The sequence below is a fragment of the Perca fluviatilis genome, chromosome 21, assembly GCF_010015445.1.
Source record: "Perca fluviatilis chromosome 21, GENO_Pfluv_1.0, whole genome shotgun sequence".
Lineage (NCBI taxonomy): Eukaryota > Metazoa > Chordata > Actinopteri > Perciformes > Percidae > Perca > Perca fluviatilis.
The window spans coordinates 16,565,911-16,585,345 of record NC_053132.1 but is presented as its reverse complement, the minus strand read 5'-3'; the positions used below and the strand labels follow the sequence as shown (position 1 = coordinate 16,585,345).

The 19,435-nt window shown below is 41.0% G+C and overlaps 2 protein-coding genes across 3 annotated transcripts; both read left to right on the top strand.

Moving 5' to 3' along the window:
- The first annotated feature begins 1,630 nt into the window (after positions 1 to 1,630).
- mazb (MYC-associated zinc finger protein b (purine-binding transcription factor)) lies at positions 1,631 to 8,921 on the top strand. The gene is given in 8 exon segments (XM_039788110.1): positions 1,631 to 2,693; positions 2,877 to 3,133; positions 3,509 to 3,520; positions 3,623 to 3,989; positions 4,549 to 4,796; positions 4,923 to 4,986; positions 5,650 to 5,821; positions 6,585 to 8,921. Coding segments are annotated over 8 exon segments (1,512 nt in total). The 5' UTR covers positions 1,631 to 2,660; the 3' UTR covers positions 6,944 to 8,921.
- A 2,203-nt stretch (positions 8,922 to 11,124) lies between these two features.
- On the top strand, positions 11,125 to 19,313 carry tlcd3bb (TLC domain containing 3Bb). Of its 2 annotated transcripts, none has more exons than XM_039788094.1 (7): positions 11,125 to 11,356; positions 13,474 to 13,676; positions 14,695 to 14,778; positions 15,052 to 15,277; positions 15,930 to 16,025; positions 17,019 to 17,128; positions 17,273 to 19,313. In XM_039788094.1, exons 2-7 carry the CDS (start codon positions 13,552 to 13,554, stop codon positions 17,538 to 17,540), a joined length of 909 nt encoding a protein of 302 aa, XP_039644028.1. In that variant the 5' UTR covers positions 11,125 to 11,356; positions 13,474 to 13,551; the 3' UTR covers positions 17,541 to 19,313. The 2 variants fall into 2 exon arrangements, with proteins under 2 accessions (XP_039644028.1, XP_039644027.1); XM_039788093.1 differs by having other exon boundaries at positions 11,126 to 11,563.
- Positions 19,314 to 19,435: the final 122 nt, after the last annotated feature.

The following is a 19,435-nucleotide window of genomic DNA, read 5'->3' as shown; positions in this document are numbered from 1 at the left end:
AAGTAATAAAAAAAAAAAGATAATAAATTGATATCAACACATTAACTTGAGTCTTGAGTTGATGTACTGTACTCAGATGGCATTATCATCGGGATGTTTATTACATGGCTGCAACTAGTCAGTCATTCGATTAGTCGATCAATCTCCAGTTTCTCAGATGTGAATATTTGGTGGTTTTATTGAACTTAAATATGTCCTCTGGTTAATGATGTTAATGAATCATAATAATAAATATGTCAACTTGGGCTTTGGAAAATTATAAAAGGACATAATTATAAAAGGACATTTTCGAAAATGTTATGGACCAAGTGATTAATAAAGAAAATGAAAAGAACAAAAATTAATTATTTTCTATTTGGTCCATAAAATGTCAGAAAGTAGTAAAAATAATAAATAATATAATAAAAAATGTTTTGTCCAACAGTCAAAACCCCAAATACATTCAGTTTACAGTCTTTAAAAAAATCTATCAATATTCACATTTAAGAAGCTGGAACATGTAAATTTGGGAGATTTTAACAAAAAATTACTTAATCAATTATCATTTTGTCTTATTGATAAATGCATAATGTTACAATCAGCCAACGCTAACCTGGGCTCGTTACCCAAAGGCACGCAGCTGGTAAAGGTTAACCTAGCTGGGAACATTAATCCCCCGGTCTCCTTCTCCCTACATGTTGCGTTCAACATGAGAATGAGACTAACTTGCCCGGATGAGTGTATGTTGTTCCTCCTTCTAGAGGACTTTGTGCTATGTTAAACTGACTCACCCAGAACCTGCATGGTTTTGCGTCTGAAGATGGCTGCTTGCTCCGGTGACCATGACATATAGTCAGCTCCGTCGGCATCTTCACCGGGCCAGCCCCGCTCTTCCTCGTTGTTGTAGTTCAGGTTTTAAAAGGTGTATTTACAAGTTTGTTACATGGGAAAACATGTTTTTCCGCATCTTTGTCTTTAAAGCAACACCAAAGATTCTTTTGAACCGTAAAATAATTTTTCCAGAATCATTTCGGTGGTTCGCCAACTCGTAACAGGGTGAACGGCACTTCTGCATTCGCTTTGCGGCCCTCTATCTGCTAAAACCGCACTAAGCAAGTTTGCCAGATCGGGTAGCGGATCTGTAGTTCGAATGAGAACGGTAATGGACAATTCCGCTTCCAACCTGTAGGGGGACCGAACAGGAAAAGTGCTTTGGTGTTGCTTTAACAGTGTTCTCCGTGTGGTAGCATCTGGTGTGCAGCCGTCCGCTTCCAGCCGTAAACGATCTCCTCAATCATTCGCCTCATCCTTCCCCACGCACCTGCGAATCTGGCTTATCACTATCGGCATCACACATGCTCGCCCCCTCATGTCACATGTCAGCATTTACCCTCAGCTACTCAAAATACACTGATTTCATAATAATAATTTAGTTTTTTATTATAAATTCCCAAAACTTGGAGGTATATATAGTTAAGAATACCATATATTATAAACAGTATATTTGTAGGCTATATATATTTTCTTAAATAGGCAGTATATCTATATTTATGCACAATAATTCTCATCTATTGTGTATGCATCCTGAGCTGCTATTCGTCCTGTGTACTATTTCTGACTGTGACATCATTATTATAGGCCGACTGGGAGGATCCGCGCGCACTGCCCTTTAAGATGCGTCTGTCATCTCGCCGTTAATGGAAAGCCTTTCTGGCTGTTTTCTGCCGTGCATGAGATCTGTTCCAGCTGGCCCGGGCAAGGAGAACACTACTGTGGTGCATTTTGTGTCGGCCGACATACCCAGAAAGGAAGGGGAGAGGATAGGCCACGCCGAGGGAGACGGAAATGAGAGGGGGGTGTCCAAAGAGGAAACCCTATCCCTTTAAGAGCAAGTGGGACATAGCGGTGCGAGAAAAGGAGAGGAGGGGGAGAAGAAAGAGGAATTAAAAAAGAAAAGGAAGAAAGAGACAGGGAGGGAGGAGGGAGAGCGGGCGATAAAAAAAGAAAGATGACATCCTCGCAGCTGAACGGCCGAGGTGGAGCGATAGGCTGCGGCCCGGCGAGAGCGCCGCTCGCCGGGGTCAGGGCTTGAAACCAACAACGAGGCTTCGACAAACACCCGATTGGCCTATTGAGAGAAATCGGAAAAATAGATTCATAAATTAAAAACAAAGCATGACCTGCTGTGCTACCAGATACGTGTGTTATAACCCATATTTGTTCTCTTGCGTAAAAAGGCATTTATTTCAGGTAGAATGGTTTATGTTTAATGCGAAAGTGTGATACTGTAATATACGATTTTTGTTCTGTTTTTTTGAAAGCAGTTTTGTTGCGCGATATTGCGTTTGAGTGAGATTAATGTTGAGTGAATTAAAGTTAGAAACCAAAGTGAAAAGAGAAACGTTATTTGTCCTGGCCTGCTACACTACTGCAGCCCGCGTTAGTCAACAGCTGCGTGCATTTTAATTGACAGCATTAGGCTACCTCAATGAGAAAAACATATTTTTGCAGACGACTTTATTCACGTTTCTGAAGAAAATCCAGAAGCCCGTCGTTTTTGCTGCAGAACAGGCGACTGTTAGCGCCTCAATCACCGGTGGGCCGATCAAAACCATGCAAAGGCTGCCCTCCGCGACCTCAATCAGGAGCTGACTTTATAATCTCCATCGCTGTGCTGCAAAATGGATGCTGCTTGGAGCAATTTTCTCTTCCAGGTAGGCTTGTTGAGCAGGCATTACTGGCCTCTTTTTCTGCTCTCATTTTTACTGCGCGCATTTTCTCACAGTGTGTGTCCAGCAGTCCTAAAGTCCTCACATCTCGTATTTCAATGTAGCACCTCAAGATAATGCTGTGACTTGTGTTTACATTTGGTGATGGCCTTCTACTTGCTTCTCCAGAATACTCCCACCCAAAACCAAGTGGAGGGGAGCCTCCAATCAGAGCTCATGCCAGTGCATACGAGTTCTCCCCAAACCCCACCCACAGAGCACATAGCACAGCCTCCTTCAACTGTGGACACTGCTGCTCTTAGTGAGGAACCCCTGCCTGGTGAGGGACACTGCACTGCATCCTACACCTGTGGAGCTGACAAGAGTAAATCCATTACATTTAATTCTCATTTGCATTATTGAGTACCAGTATTAAGGTCAGTCAGGTGATTAAAAACCCAGTGAATGTGGTGATTTGCAGGTGAAAAGACGGAATATTTATTTTATTTCAAGTGCTCAATATTTAAAAATTGCATTAAAATTGCTTAAATAGTATAAGATCAATTCAGATCTAAGTCAAATTCAGACATTAATATTGGGATATCTGGACACATTCAACATCTCAATGTTTCTCAATATTTCTTTGTTAAATAAAGGTGGTATGATTACATTTTTATTAAATAATTAATAATATTTAATAAAGATAAGATCATCACTTTTACTTTGCCACACATTTTGAAATACAACTATTGAAATGATTTGATAAGTTGCATAACTAGACTAGCCTTACTGCTTAGTAGAGTTACAATTTATGATTGGAGCACAAACAATTAGTCGATTACTCGCTTGACAGCTAAAAACTATTCAGATCATTTTTTTTAAGCAAAAATGTCCTGGCTTTTTTTTGTTTCTCTTTTTTTTTTTTTTCCCTTTAGCACAATGCAACTGAACGAAGTACCGAAACCAATGGTACATTTTACTGGTGAGTGCATGAAGGACAGGGCCAGAGAGCAGGCGGAGGGGGCAAAGGAGGGAGCAGCCGGCCAGGTGGGGATGGCCGCCCCGTCGGCGATGGCGGTGGGGGCTGGAGGGAGGGTGGAGAGGCCCACTGTTCCCCTGTCCCTGCTACACCTCTCTGCACCTCCCCCTCTCGCCCCTCCCGGCGTGTTGGCGGGGGGCCAGCAGCCTCCCCTGGGTAGTCAGGATGGTGAAGGGGTTGCCATGGCTAACGTAATGGCTAGTGTTAACCCCCATGCTCCGCCTCCTGCTGCTGTCGTCATGGCCACAGGGGCGACAGTACAGGTGGGTCAGGGCCTTGTGGAGATGGCTGTCGTCAACCCCAAACCTTCAAGCATGTTGTTTCTTAAGCTGCCTGGCCACAGAGATGGTTAAGCCACCTTTTTTTTTTTACTGTTTGGGACTCGCAAGCAGTTACTCTGTCACCTGCTTTTTATTTGACAGAAACTCTCCTGTGTGTTCAAATCTACAAAACGTTTATGTGCAGTAATCAGTTCAGGGACCAGTGAATTCCATCCCAGCGTTTGGCACTGGTCCCCAGTTTGAGAAACAACGTGCTAGAAGCCCCCCCACCCACGCTCCCCTGCATGTTCTCAGTAACACAAACAGTGTGAAAGCAGATAAAGACTTAAAATCTAGTGGGAGGTAGTTAGTCTAACATGCAAATCAACTGTCAGAAATGTTTTGCGTGCATTTTTGCAAGTGCAATTTTGGTACAAATCAGGCAGAAATATGTGTGCATTTGCATGGTTTCAACAAATGTCTTTCTTTTTGTGCATATAACTGTAATTCTACTTTCCATCTTAACTCTAGTGTGTTTACCTGCTTGTCTGTTTTGCCTCAGAGACCTGCAAATCCCAACCCAAACCCGGTGAGGAAGAACCACGCCTGCGAGACATGTGGGAAGGCTTTCCGCGACGTTTACCACCTCAACCGCCACCGCCTGTCCCACTCAGACGAGAAGCCGTTCTCCTGTCCCATCTGCCAGCAGCGCTTCAAGAGGAAGGACCGCATGAGTCACCACGTGCGCTCCCACCAAGGTGGTGTGGAAAAACCCTACGTCTGCCCCCACTGTGGCAAGGCTTTCTCCAGGTGACACTGTGGAACAGTTTGTCTTTTTCCTGACATTTCACACAAATTCTCACACCTTTTGCTTTGAGTGTGAAAACACACATAAAGTGTTACCTGTCCTAATATGTTGATTATTTCTCTCCCAAGGCCTGACCATCTAAACAGTCATGTCAGACAGGTGCACTCCTCGGAGCGACCCTTCAAATGCCCGGTGCGTCATGTTGACCCTGTGTGACATCCTCACCTGGCAGCTGTACAAAGCATCTTTTTTTTTTTTTGTGAATTCATGTTAACAATGACCATGTTTATATGATGCACCGCATTCCAGGTGACTCAAGGCTAAGGTCTTCTTGTACATAACTGCGCTTTTATCTGTCTTCAGCTGCCTTATAATAATTTCCGTTGACATGAGTAAATGAACGTTGAGAATATTACCATGGAAACGGCTCTGGATAAAGTGCATGCCTTTTTGAAACAGAGAATCTGCAGCGGGTGTCTCTCTAATTGCACTGTAATTATGTTTACATGCAGCAGCTCAAAGCCTGATATTTAAATAAGCATGACAAACATCCTTCATCACGTACTGTACAGTATACAGTATGTGTGTGTGCATATATTACATACATATATGAGGTTGTTTTCCATAAAGCGTTGTAGATCTTAAAATTGGGTCCTAAACACTGGCTCATGTTATTTAATAACTTGAATGGCTACAAGATGACAAGGTGTGAAACTAAAGATGTTATAAATAAAATTTGAATTTCTTTTTGTGCGCACATTTTCAAGTTTTTCAAACTAAAAGCACATACGTGTGCATAGGTTTTAGCTTTTTTATACTTCTCTATAATCACTTGTCGATTGCATCTTTTTTCAGACCTGTGAGTCCAGCTTTGCCACAAAGGATCGTTTGCGTGCGCATATGATTCGCCATGAAGAGAAGGTCCCCTGCCACATCTGTGGCAAGCTCCTGTCTGCGGCTTACATTACAGATCACATGAGGGTGCACAACCAGTCACAGCACCACGCTTGCCATCTCTGTAACCGCAGTAAGTTTACATTAAAGCGTCTGCCATGACTATTTTCATATGAATTGTTAACACGTCTACATAAACCCATAGAGAAAGTTATCCTCACCTCTGCAGTTGTCCTCAGCCCTATGGATCTTCAAAGCATCTTTCCGCTTATTGTTTTGGTTTTTTCGGTCTACGACTTAACTGTTTCAGTCATTTCCAGCCGCAGCGGGCAGCTGTTCTCAATGACAAAGCTCTGATAAACCCACTGCTGACTAGCTAGTGAACATAGTGGAGCAAATAGAAGCTAAAGAGCCAGATATTTCCCTCAGGAGTGGGTGGAGACTAAAACAGAGTGAGAATATTGTTGCTTCATATCTGCCGGATGTGTAAAAATGCAACTGTTTGCTTATAAGTTTACCATATCAACTTAAAAAGTGGCAGGTTTAAGTGCATATAAATAAAGAATATTTTAAAGTAATGCAGGCACACATACCAAGTTCATCCTGTAATTTCAACCTCTTGTAGCTTTGTGTAAAAGATCGAGGTTATTTATCTGTTTTAATGATATGATGAGATGCTATTTCACCACAGCCACATTTTGAGAGCCTATTTTCCTTCAGAGGTCAGTTGTAGTAATAATAATAATAATAATAATAATAATAATAATAATAATAATAATAAATTGAATTTATATAGCGCTTTTCATGGACTCAAAGTCGCTGTAATCACTTGTTGTAATGTTGACGACTGTCTCTCATTAAGATAACTGTCATTTCCACTCTTTCCTCCCGTCTTGGCTCTCCTCCATCAGGCTTCACCACCCTGACATACCTTCGTGTCCATGCCCAGAAGCACCATGGCCAGGAGTGGAAGGACAGTCCAGGGGGCTTCGGCGGAACATCCTCTGGTGGCATACTCGTCTGCCACTTGTGCGGCGTCCACTGCAAGACACCCACCCAGCTCCAGGGGCACATGGGCACCCATGGCAACAGCCAGGGTGCCCCGAGCCCCATCACCTCTAATGTGGCTGCCAGCAGCTCTGTCTCCCTTAGCAACATGGTGACATCGCCTACTGTGTATGTCACTGGTAATACGGTGGTTGACCTGCTCGTCACAGACTGCTCTAGCATCGCAGCGCCACAGTCCCACAGTTAGCAGTAGAGAGCTCAGCAATAATAACCTCACTCCCTTAACGGGGCAAGGTTGGAGAAGGTTAAAGTTAAGTGTAGATGATGATCTGGTTTCAGTTTTGTAATGTCCCCACTTATAGGTAAGGTTAGGATTAAAAGGTGGGGGAGATTAACTCCAGTTAGCATTCAAGGGCAGTTCCACCTCAGAGCTGCAAAGCTGGAGCATCGGAGAAAAGGAAGCTGTATTAATCGAGCAATGACGTCATGGAAAGAGGGACCTTTGTGGCTGCAGCAGGTTCATTGACACTTACGACAAACGTGGATGTGTTGTCCAGATATTCCTGAATGCACTCGTGCATTTAAGACTCCAATGAATCTGTGGTATTGTGAGCATCTACTGTATTACTCTTCTCTCTCTCTCTCTCTCTCTCTCTGTCCCTCCCTTCAACCCTGGCATTGGCTGCTTTCTGCAAGTGCACCAAGTACTGTATATCTCACACCAGCTCTGATCTTACCTCCACTTTGCAGCTCACTTACTAAGAATCCAAATGGCTTGCGTTAAGAAGTAGTAGGGGGAGAATAGCTCTCAGAAAACATTAACGAATAAACACATTAGAAGGGAAGTTTGTTTTGGGTGTGTATGTCAGGGCTCAGCTAGCATGTTGGCTTGTTTGTTCACAAAACAAAAATCAACATTTTATTTTGCGAAGGTGTCATGCCAGTTTATGAAGTTTCTAGAGGGCTGTTTATTGATCAGGACAGACGGCCATACGTGTTGTGGTCAGTCTGGAATTGTGGGATGTACTTTTTGTTTCCTAAAGGTACAGAGATAAGAATGGAGTTGCGTTCAGGAGTGTCAAGCACCTTAAATCGTTATTGTTTGATTCAGCGAGGATCAAAGTGGGTTTGAGATTTCTTGGATTTTCTTGCTCTGAGTCTTCCTCTCTGGGTCTGGCCGTAACAAAAGAAAAGAAAAGAAAAAAAGAAACCTAACTGTTAATCAACACTTCAGCTTCTGACATGGCAATTCTTGCACCAGAAAACTACCTTTTTGCATGAAAATAAGCGAGCTCAGTCATGCTCATTGTTAGGGAGCTGTCATGACAAATGAAACTTTTAGCAGTTCCACCAAGTTAGTTGGCTGTAAACAATAATATTTGTGAGTGTTGATTTTATTCAGAACATTTTTAACATTGTTGGCCATTCATTTGATTGTATGTGTCATTGCCATAGTCCTTTCTGTTTTTCTCTATGTACCAGTCCAATGAGTGAAACTTATGCATTAGATTTAGTCATTTAACTCTGTATAGCACATTAATGCTCTGAACGCAAGTCATTATCGTTCTACATTATTCACATGAAGAATGGTCACTTGTACGTTGGATATCTTTGGTTGCTTTGAGTTATTATGTGAGTGATGTGGTGTCGAGAAAGGGCTTATAAAGTCATAGGAGTCAAACCTCAAGTACAATGGAGGTTTGATAACACCACTTGGTATGCTGTAAACAAATCCTGGTTTTGTACTGGAGTGCTTTTTTTGGTTTTGTGTTAATATGTTACCTTGCAATTTGTAGAGTTGTTCCTTTCTTCCTTTTTCTTTTTTTTTTCTTTTGGAAATGTGTTCTTCCTGTTGAGAAAAGTATTGATTTATTAAAAAATTAATTTTAGGGTTTTCTCCATCACACTAAGAAAAAAAATAATACCTCTACTCTAGAATTCTGTACAGCTCTTTTGATACATCTTAATGCCTTATCGTACTCAACTGCATTTTAATTCTTTGATGATGAAATATTTCAAATCTTAGTCATGGATTCATTAAGAATATTAATGGGATGTATTTATATTTTTATATTTCTCAACAGTATGCATGTCTAAAAGGTTGTTAGAGCAAAAAAATTATGATGCTTAATACAGTCATAAATATTATGTTATTTTGTAGATCAAGTAGAGATCATGTTATTATTTTGTAATTTGGACAATTTAAAGTAAAAAGAGTAAACGGGCGTTGTTTTGTGTGCTGATCTGTTCACCTACTCCACAGCCATGTTTGCCTTATTAACAGTCATCGGTAACACTTAGTGGAAACTTTCCCATGACAACGTGACTTTACATTGACATAATTCTTGCACAACTACAACAGAAGTCATCAGAAAGTTTCCCAGCAATCTCAAAAAATCGATGGTGATTATCAGAGGAGACGCTTCTTTCTAGATACAAAGATCAGCTCCTGCACAACACTTATGATAAATGTACTCCATTGTTTCCGTCAAGAAAGGCCTGAGAAAGGTAGGTTGACCAAAACCTAGCTATCAAATAAGTTTATTGACAGATTTTTTTTTTTTGTTATTCTGAGGCACCTGTCTAGATACAAGTGTGCAAAGATCACTTTTCCTGTTTTCCCGTCTTTCTAGATATACCACTTTAATCCAGTGATTAAAGGTCCCATAATACACTCATTTTCAGGTTCCTACTTGTATTTACAAATCGTAATTTTCTCAAATTGTCTGTCTGAATATACCTGTACCTCTATCTGAAACGCTCCGTTTTATTGCCTGTCTCTTTAAGCCCTCTTCTCGAAAAAGCCCATTCTGCTCCGACTGGTCAGCATTTCCGGGTCTTGAGCATCTGCGCTCTCTGAGTCTCTGCACTGTCATTGCAGCCGGGGAATGATTGTAACGCAATGTAGTGGCATAGTGTTTCTGAATTTCTGTGGATTGGGCATTTTGATACTTTCACAGTTTTTATATAGCACTTTGACCTGCTTTATAATAACAAATACATTGAAATTTCACTTTTTACAATATGGGACCACTAAAAAAAAAAAGTTCATTCTATAATATATATAACAAAATAATTCATTGATTTTTCTTAAACATCCACACTCTGTCTTGGCATTTTCAGAGAAAAATCTTTTCAGTTATAGTAGAACCTTTCACAGTCTTGTAATTTATAACAAGTTTACCAAGTGTTTGATTCAATTTCATCCTCAAGACAAGACTGTTCCTATTCCAACCTCAGAGCAGTATGTATTGTGACTAAAATTGTAACATTGTACTCAATTTGTCTTACTGACTTCTTTACTGAATTTTTAACATTAGCCTATTTATTTCCTTATTTTAGTAGCACATTTTGTAGGACCTGTAAAGTCTTCATTAGTATTTCTGGCCTTCTTTAAGTTACTGTTTTACAGAGTACCTCATATTCTATCTCTCTTCAATCTCACTATCATATTTACTTGAAAAGTTATATCTCCCAAGTTTGTTTACTTAATTGATGATTTTTGCTTTTAAATGTTTTGTTTTATGTATTTCTTTCACCTACACCTACCTGTGTGTTGCATTTACAGTATGTGCTTGTGTCCGCATGTACAGATTAACGTCCTACTCCCCTTGCACAAGCTTTGAGTAAACTATATTAGTTCTGAACACAGTATGTTTTGCCAGTTATACACAATTGTTATCACCATGTAGTATAGCACACCAAAAGGAGATATTCTACTGAACAAATTTGCAACTGCTTCTCGTACTCTTTTACAGATTCTTTTTTCCAGTTGTAAAAAAAACGTGCAAACCAGTTCTACCATGCCCTAAACTCTAAGGACAGAGCTGGGTTGTCACTGCAAAGCCTCAACAGTGTTGCAGTGATTGGCATGTGATCTGCAATCTGTAAGCCTCCAAACATATTAAGGTTTGCAATTCTGCAAAATGTCAGGACCATAAGGCTACAAACATATCAAGCATATCTGATAATGTGTAGATAAGCACTGATAATTGATCGGTTTATGTGCAAATGCTCGTCCACTCAAAGGTCACTAACCTGTCAAAGATGAACACTAAGTCTTTACAGACACAAATGGCATTATGGTTAAGCAATTATCTGGCTGTCTTACATTATTTTAACATATTTACAATGGTTCTATGAATGAAATACATCTCATTTTCATTTATTTATAAGGACAACGCACACATTTCTGTAAATGTGCCGATATGTTTTGAGACCATCATAAATGCTGATTCCTTTTGTTTGTATGTAAATTCCTGTGTAGTTTAAGTGGAGAGATTGGATATTGCAAACTATGAATGCAGCTTGAATAGATGCCCTCCTTATGGGGAATCCATTCAACGTTCCCTTGCATCGCAAATGACAAAACCCAATTTACAAAATGCAGTGCAGTGACTGGTGCAAATTTCTCGTCATGATCATGAGCTGCTGCCTGGACCTGTAGGAACTAGCTGGCGCAGCAGCAACAGTCCACAGCGTTGAGTCTGCGAGGCTGAGACAGCGGCATCTGTGCTCGGCTGTTGCGAGACAGATGAGATGGCATAGCGACTAGACAAGCTAACGTTACCTTGACACCTGGAAGAGATTGTGTCTTTGTTTTTTTTCGTCGGTTTGCTGTGTTTTAGTTAGCTATTAAGCTTAAGCTTGCTAGACGCAGGTTAGTCACCAATGCCCTCACATAGATGTCGATATAACTTGCTGCAAGCTAGTGTTAGCTCGCTGCTGGTACTCTTCAGACATTGAAGTGGCCGCATAAACATGCGGATCATCGAGGCAGAGACCCCTGGGACATCTCTAACGTTAAACGCTTTCTGCAGGACACGAGTTTCCACTAGCCGCTGACTGGACTCTGCAGAGTCTTTGTGTAAATGTTGCTTAAGATTTTTCATTTATTCTAAGCATGTGTAAACTCCAATCTGTTAGCCAGTTATCCATGGTTAGCGTTCACGGTGTCGGTTAGCTTAGCTGCTAACCGCTACAAACAATTAGCTAACAAGCTAACAAAACAGTTTAACGTTACCAAGTATGAGTGACCAAATGTGTACTATGATGCATTCACTTATCAGGCATCGTTTATTGGCTGTCATCATCTTGCTAACTATCTTTATTTGAATGTAACTAGCTAACTAAGCCAGCGGTGTGGCTGCCATAGCCACAGATGCTAACGTTCCTAGCGTCATTGTTAGCAGGCTATTCGACATCGCTGACATGGCCATGCTTACCAACGCGAGGGATGACATGTTGGAAATATCGTCTCTGTTCACTAAATGTACATACGTGCATGCTGGTTGACCCAGTTTTTCTTGCTAACGAATTAACAACAAATGACAAAACTCGTTAATTTACGCTACTTATAGCTAGCGTTATGTGGTGTTAATTGTAGATTAACTAGCCGGCGTATTTGATGGAGATTGCTCTGTATAACGCGAGCGTTAGTTCAATACCAAGTAAAGTTGACGTGATATCTTGGACTTAACATTGCACAATGTAGACAAAGTTGCTTAAGTTAACGGACGGTCAACTGTTTGGCAGATCAGCGTCAATACCAGAATAGTTAAGTTATATGCCATGCAATCTACAGCCGGTCTGAATTCCCCTAACGTTATGTGGCTAGCAACCTTTCAAAGCTTGGTCAATAATTCGTTATCCAGACAGGTAGCTAGTCTCGCATTTCCACAGCGCTGTGTCTACTCTACTAGGAGTACCAGGCAGCAGCAGCAGCCCATGCTTAGTGTCGATATTTTCCACGTTCTGGATTTTAAAATAGCGCAGTGCGTATTTTTCTAATGGACTTCAACCTTTTATTGATTTAGCTAGTCTAGTGTAAGCAAACCGCAAAACCGCATGGAAGTACCACATGGTTACCCTAGGAATACATGGGAACATGAATAAGGCGCACAGTGTCATCAGATGGATAGAGCTGCACAAAAAGGCCTTCAAAAGTTCAAAGTGTCTTTATTGTCCCTTATGGGCAAATAGGGTTGCAGCTAGGATTCGTACGAAACACCTGAACACTGATGAACAACAACAACAAACAGGACATAGTTTACAGAGTACCCCGAAGCTCAACGCCAGGCCAATACAAAATGTAAAATAAACGTATAGTTGTGTCCTTCGTATAGTGTTGTCCTTCGGGTTTGGTGACCCGAAGGACAACACAAGGGTTAGGCTACAGGCATTTCAATACTGTATCTACTGTCTAACATGTGAATGGCAGCAGGGATGAAGGAAACGTATCTCTTGGTCTTCATAACACTTTCAAACACTTTCAAACAACTACCTGAGGGTCACAATTCAAACTCTGTCTAAACAGGTTTATCTTGGCACTCCAGAAGGGAAGAAGCCTTCCTAAGAACCTGCTTTTATTTATTTATTTATTTATTTATTTATTTATATATATATATATGTCTCTGTAAACTGGGCTTGACTGCTCCCTGAAATCTTCTATCTGATATTCTGCCATTGTACCCGGCATGTATATAGTCTCCCTGCTTTGGGTCCCAGACACTGTCCTCTTTTACATTTAATATAAACCCATTTTCTACATTGTGCCTGGGCTGTCGTCGTTGCCCTGTCTGTTTACCCCACTTCATATTTATTGTACATATAGCAAGATGTCAAATGAAGCTAGAACAATACATTGCCACATATGTTGGACTTTGATAGTGTGCTTTGTTTATCTCATTGAGTACAGCCAAACGTATACATGGGAGTTGCCTCTAGTAAGATCAATATGAGCTGTGTATTCACCGTTTGATATTTTGTGTGTTTCAGAAAGGGGAAAGAGCGACGGATCTCAAGGACCAGATTGCCTGCTGAACTTTTTGCCTCTCGGACAGATTGCCAGGGACCATGCTGACCATTCTTGCTGCTGGGTCTATGTTCTTTCCAGGCCTTTTCCTACTGTCCAAACAATGCCTAAAGGCCATCCCAGCACTGAGGTGGAGCGAAGGAGATGCAGTCATTGTATCTGCCAGGTGAGACCTTTTTAAAACTTTTTATATACTTAAATAACAACAGTGGTGCTTTTACTGCAGTGCCATTTAAGTTGTTTTAGACTTTTAAGCTCATGTGCAGTTTGTTTGCATGACTCTCAAGTGGTGATAGACCGATTTTATCGGCCGGCCGATATTTGCGTTTTTACGCCGATACGCGGCTGCTGCGTTCGCCGATAGTTTTTTCCCGGCATTATTTACAGTCAGGCGTCCACAGGCAGCTCTGTGTTGCTGGAGACGGTGCAGTTCATGGGCAGACCATGCACTGCCCCTCCCCCCCTAGCACCATGGCAGTCTTAAATTACAAATCAAGCACTTTATTTCAATGGCTACTTTTCAGGTTTATTGTTTTCTTACATTATTTAAATATGTTGACTAAGGACATTTTGTGATGACCTGATCATATCTGTCTTATAACATGTCAGCAAGCAATGCATCATCAAGGCTGTGTTGTAGATGTTGATGAAAGCCTTTTACCCTTGCACAGTTAACCATATGCAGTGCACCCATCCATATGATGCACATTGCACACATAATTTGGGTGATTATGAATGTTGGATGATTGCAGAAGTGACACTGATCTGTGTTTTTGTTTATTTTTAAAGAAATGGCAGAGCAGATTCCAAAAACAAATCCAGTGTGGCAGGGTTTACATTTTTATGATGTAAATTGAGGGAGCAAAAGCAGTAGCAGCTCCAAATATGTGCTCAAGAAAATCGGCAGCCCATATCGGTCGTCGGCTAAGGCTGATGGGGGGGGAAAAAACAAAACTGCATTGGCACTAAAAAAAATCCATATCGGTCGATCCCTACTCTCAAGTATGACAGGTCGCTGCGCCTATGCCACTTTTACCAAAAGCTTTCAGCTGCATATTGTTTGCATAAAAGCGCAAGGGCACTACTTTCTCACCATGTGTTAACTAGGCAGTCTAAAGCCTTGCACTACATTGGCTAATTAGAAATGCATAATTTGTTGTTAACTCGCCTTTCTTTGCTCCCAGGTTGGTTTCATCAGTTCAGGCAGTCATGGCTTCTTCAGCTGGCTATATCATTGCTTCTTCCTGCGAGGACATCCTCGAGGACCAGTAAGTCGAACAAATGCTCATCAGAATATATTTCACCCTATTCGCCGAGCCATGTAACGCATCAGCTGTCAGGATTTTGTAATTTCCATCAATTTAACTTGATATAAATGCCTTTCCCCGTAGTATAAGCAGGTTTTAGTTCAGCTATCTGAAGAATTGTTTTCTCTCATTATAACTGCTCTGTTTGAGGGAATTCTTTGCTCATACAGTGTAATTGATATCTATTTTTTTCTTTCTGTTTTTTAAAGCCTGCTTCTCTTCCTTTCTACACAGGCATTGGTTGACTAGCTCTTACATCATGTTTGCCGTTCCCTACTTCGTGTATGACATCTACGCAATGTTCATGTGCTACTGGTACAAGCTGCGGGTCAAAGGGCACGAGGAGGCCTCGGCAGCCCCCCAGCACATGAGCACAGCTCTGACCAGCTACTTGCGTCGCGAGTTCCTCATGGTGCTGCACCATGTTGTCATGGTCACTGTCTGCTTCCCCGTCTCAGTGGTAAGTGTCACACATTACTCTTTTCTTTTGGGCAGCTAACGACTATTTTTATTATTGTTTAATCTGCCATTTTTCTGTATCAATTAGCTACTCCATTTACTATACTGTTAAGACAAGGAAAAGCCAAAAAAGAAATCCACATTTGAGAAGATAAAACCACTGAATCTGTAATTTATTTGCTTAAAAAACTGAAATGACTAATCCCTTACCAAAATAAGTGCCCATGCTTTTGTTGATGGTCTAATCGTTTCAGCTCTAAATTGCATAGGTATTTATCCATAGCCACCACAGAGGTGCATGTAAACCCATGTATTAGAAGGGTGATATAATCTCATGTACACTTAAAGGTACTAACTCCTTCTTGTCGTCGGAACGCTGTTTGTGTAGCTTTAGTGGTGCAGGTTGGCCAGTTTTTTTTTTTATATATATAAACAGTGTGTTCAGGGGACCAGCAGATAGTGAGGAGATGTTTGCTTACAGCACCTTTTTAATAGATAATAATTAACCAGCTTTAACAGTATACTCTCCTCTTTTTGAGAGAAGTTGTTACTTGATCCCATAGGCATCTATGAAACAAGCTATGCAAAGTTCACTATGAGTTCAGACTGCTTGTAAAGCCATCGACAAATAATCCACCTCTTTTTCTCTCTAGTTTTGGCGACAAGGAAAGGGAGATTATTTCCAGGGTATAATGTTTATGGCTGAGCTCAGCACTCCATCAGTCTGCTTAGGAAAAATACTCATCCAGGTAAGAGTCTTGGTTTAGCCTTAAAGAAGATTTGGGTGCGTTGTTGCATGTGTCACACTGAACTTCTTTGCACTCTCCATTTCTTTTTTCCCACCCTTTTCATTCAATGGTGAATATTTTTCCAGTCATTCCCTGCATGCAGCTTGTTCATGCCCATCGGCTCCTGTTGCCTGTGACTTACATGAACAGCACTGTCAGACATCGGCCATTAATTGGTAACCCAGTTTGTTTGAATACAGGTTGTAGGAGCTGCACCCCCCCCCCCACCCCTGTAATTGTTTTAGGTTTGATGTGGATGTGTGTACAATGTTTCAGTGTCTGGGTGAAGGGTTTTCCCTCCATTGCTCTTTGCTTGTCCCCCATCTGAAGCTCCCACAGCTGTTAGCCCTCTGAATGTAGCCCCTAGTATTTAGACTGGATATTTAGAAGATACAATATCAGCTTGTCCTTCTACCCTCTATCACTCAACACCCCTCCCTTCTCTAACAGCAGTGCATGTGGCCGTTTGATAAACAGCTGGCTAAAAGCTGCCACCCTCTTATACCTATAGAATAAAAACATGGAGTATTTATTGATGGGATGCCATGAAATTCTGAGATATGAGACTCGTGAATGGGCTCTCTTTTAGAGAAATGTTTGTAGGCTTGTCCTGTTATCTCACTGAAGCAGGTTGACTGTTTAACTTTTTAGTTAAGTCATCTGCTCTAAACAGATGAGAATGTAAAAACTGCTTCACTGACACGCACACTGTCCTACTGCCTCCTGTAGAATTCAGTGTTCAACCAGCTGCATGGCATACCGTGCTCTCCACCGCCCCATGTTCAGTCCATGCAGATAGTATTCCCTATTAACAAATTTAACAATGTTAGTATTAACAACAAAACGGTAGCAAATGAGATTAACACCGTCAGTTTTCACCAAACTACTGCTTGCTTTTCTTTCTCTCTCTCTCTCTCTCTCTCCCATCCTCTCCCTCCTTTTTTCTGCTCTCAGTACAAACAGCAACACACTCTCCTGCACAAGGTGAATGGGGCTCTTATGCTGATCACTTTTTTCATCTGTCGAGTCCTCCTCTTCCCTTACCTCTACTACGCCTATGGAAGGTATGTCTGTCTTTCATCTCTGTTTTTTCTCATGTCCTGCGGTCTCGCTCAGCTTGGGTCGGTAACTTGCACAACCACATGAGCTCTATCTTCTGGATAGAAGACTTAGAATGCGTGTTTACAATCCTTTGTCTTTGGATCTAGGTACGCGTCCATTCCCTTCCACATGGTCCCCCTGTCGGTGCCCTGGCACTGTAACCTCGGTGCTGCTCTGCTCATGGCGCCCCAGCTCTATTGGTTCTCCCTAATTTGCAGGGGCGCCCTGCGACTATTCACGGGCTCCACCCGCTCTCAGAGACCACGTGCGACAACAGACGCAGCCAAGGAGAAGCAAATGGATGGCAACACACTGCCCCAGCCTGCCAACGGCTACAGCGCGTGCTCCTCGGAGCCCGAGCTGGCCACTCACTGAGATGAGTGGTGGGGATGGGTGGGGTGGGAAGGAAGGCGAATGTACCAATGAGTATGTAAAGGAAAGAAAGCTGTGAGGGAAAAGTGAGACTTGAAACAAGTAGCAATATGGAGAAAGCTACAGATGATGGCCTCAAATAGTGCTGAAGTGTTTGTGGCCAGCAGTCAAACTCTTGACAGCTAAACGATTTGGTCGCTGGCCTTCAAGCACTTCAGCTTCTCAGTTTGTAGGAAACAAGTTGAGTGTTAGTGCACTCAGTATTTAAAGATGTCATCAGGCACTGTGACAGATAACATTAAGTAAAATGCACTGACCTGAGAGGAATTTGCCTGGATGTATAGCAAGCATAGGTGGCTATTTCCCTCATGTAGATCAAATTCAGTCCTCTCTGCCTCATGGTATAGGAAGAGCAGGAAAATAGGAATGTATTATATTGTATGTTAGTACATTTGCTGTAGATGAAAGGCCTAATTCAGTTTAGTAATGAAGAAAAAATGTCGGCTAAGCAGTATTTTGACTTGTTAGTGTTTAATATCTGTATCCTCTATGTAGTCACTGTCACTCTAAGAAAATGTAACCAACCTGCAGACTGACTCATCTTTAGAAAGGAGATAATCTCGTAAGACTGTATTCTGCTGCCTTATCCCTTTTCCCCATTCTTTGCCGTTTTGCTTTAGGTTTTTATTAATTTTTTTATCCTCGGAGAAGGAAGAGGCTTTCTCAGACAGAAAAATGTGACGGGTGTACATAGCCGATGTAAAATTGTCCCTTTTTTCCATGTCAGTATTAGGTCGATGTTGGTTTTTAAATTTTTTTTGTTTTTGTGTGGGTCTCATTTCTGATATTTTTTTTTTGACATTTCAGCATTAAACACTGTTATACGGCTTAGTATACGCAAACTTCCCTCAAATGTTACAACAGTGCTTCTCGTTTCAGTGTAGATATGACTTCATTCCATTTACTGGTATCACAAAGTGTTGTTTTGGTTTTTTGCATACAAGGAAGTGATGCACAGTAGCAGTCACTTTAAAACGAGTTTGTTTGTTTTTTTAAGTTTGATGCTGATATAAATATTAAAATATCCATTTGATTGGCTGGAATATTTCAGTAAGGATCCATAAAATTTAAGTATTTCTAGCTTTGTCAGGGGACTTGCAATGTTGCAGTTTGAAGGGAAACAAAAGCGAAAAATAATCTCGTAGGGAAGCATTCTCTTGTGAAAGACATGCAGCACATTTGTCCATGGCAACTTATTTTGATGATGCTCACTTCATTTTTATTTTTTTTTTACCATTAAGTATGAATTGTTTTAAACCTTTTACATTGTATAAATTCCTTCAATCAGCCGTTTATTTGAGCCACTGGTTCTATGAACCTTCTATGAACAAACTGGCTAGTTTTTTATCATTTTGTTTGTTTAAAGCAGCTTTCACTGTCCTAGAAATGGGTAAAGAAAAAATAAATGAAAAAGCTCAAACCATCAAGACAGGGCAACTTCTGCCAAAACATCTGGACAACTGTGGGCATGTTGAACACAGAACATCATTCCCGTTTCATGAACTCAAGGTACTGCTTCTTGACAATACTAAAACATTTCAACTGATGTACTGTATATTCCACAAAATGCTTGTTATTTATAAGTATTTATTTATTTATTTGGTTTGTGGTTTTGAATGCATATTTATGCATACATATTATACTATATGCTTCTGAGCCTTATGTAAAGGCTGTATTGTTACTCCAACTTAGCTAAAATAAACTTCTCTGTCCTGAGCCTGCCTCGACTCTGTTTTTCTCCAATGCTTTGTCAATGTTGCATAATTTATCAAATGCCATTTTTGAAATCTGGACATCATTGCTCAAGTATGAGCATAACTATAAAATAGATCATAGGG

What these genes read in the sequence shown, in the direction of transcription:
- tlcd3bb (XM_039788094.1), top strand. Translation starts at nt 13,552, where the DNA reads ATGCTGACCATTCTTGCTGCTGGGTCTATGTTCTTTCCAGGCCTTTTC. An exon ending in TCTGCTTCCCCGTCTCAGTG is followed by an intron (nt 15,278 to 15,929) that starts GTAAGTGTCACA and finishes TTTTCTCTCTAG; the next exon opens with TTTTGGCGACAAGGAAAGGG. An exon ending in TAGGAAAAATACTCATCCAG is followed by an intron (nt 16,026 to 17,018) that starts GTAAGAGTCTTG and finishes TTCTGCTCTCAG; the next exon opens with TACAAACAGCAACACACTCT.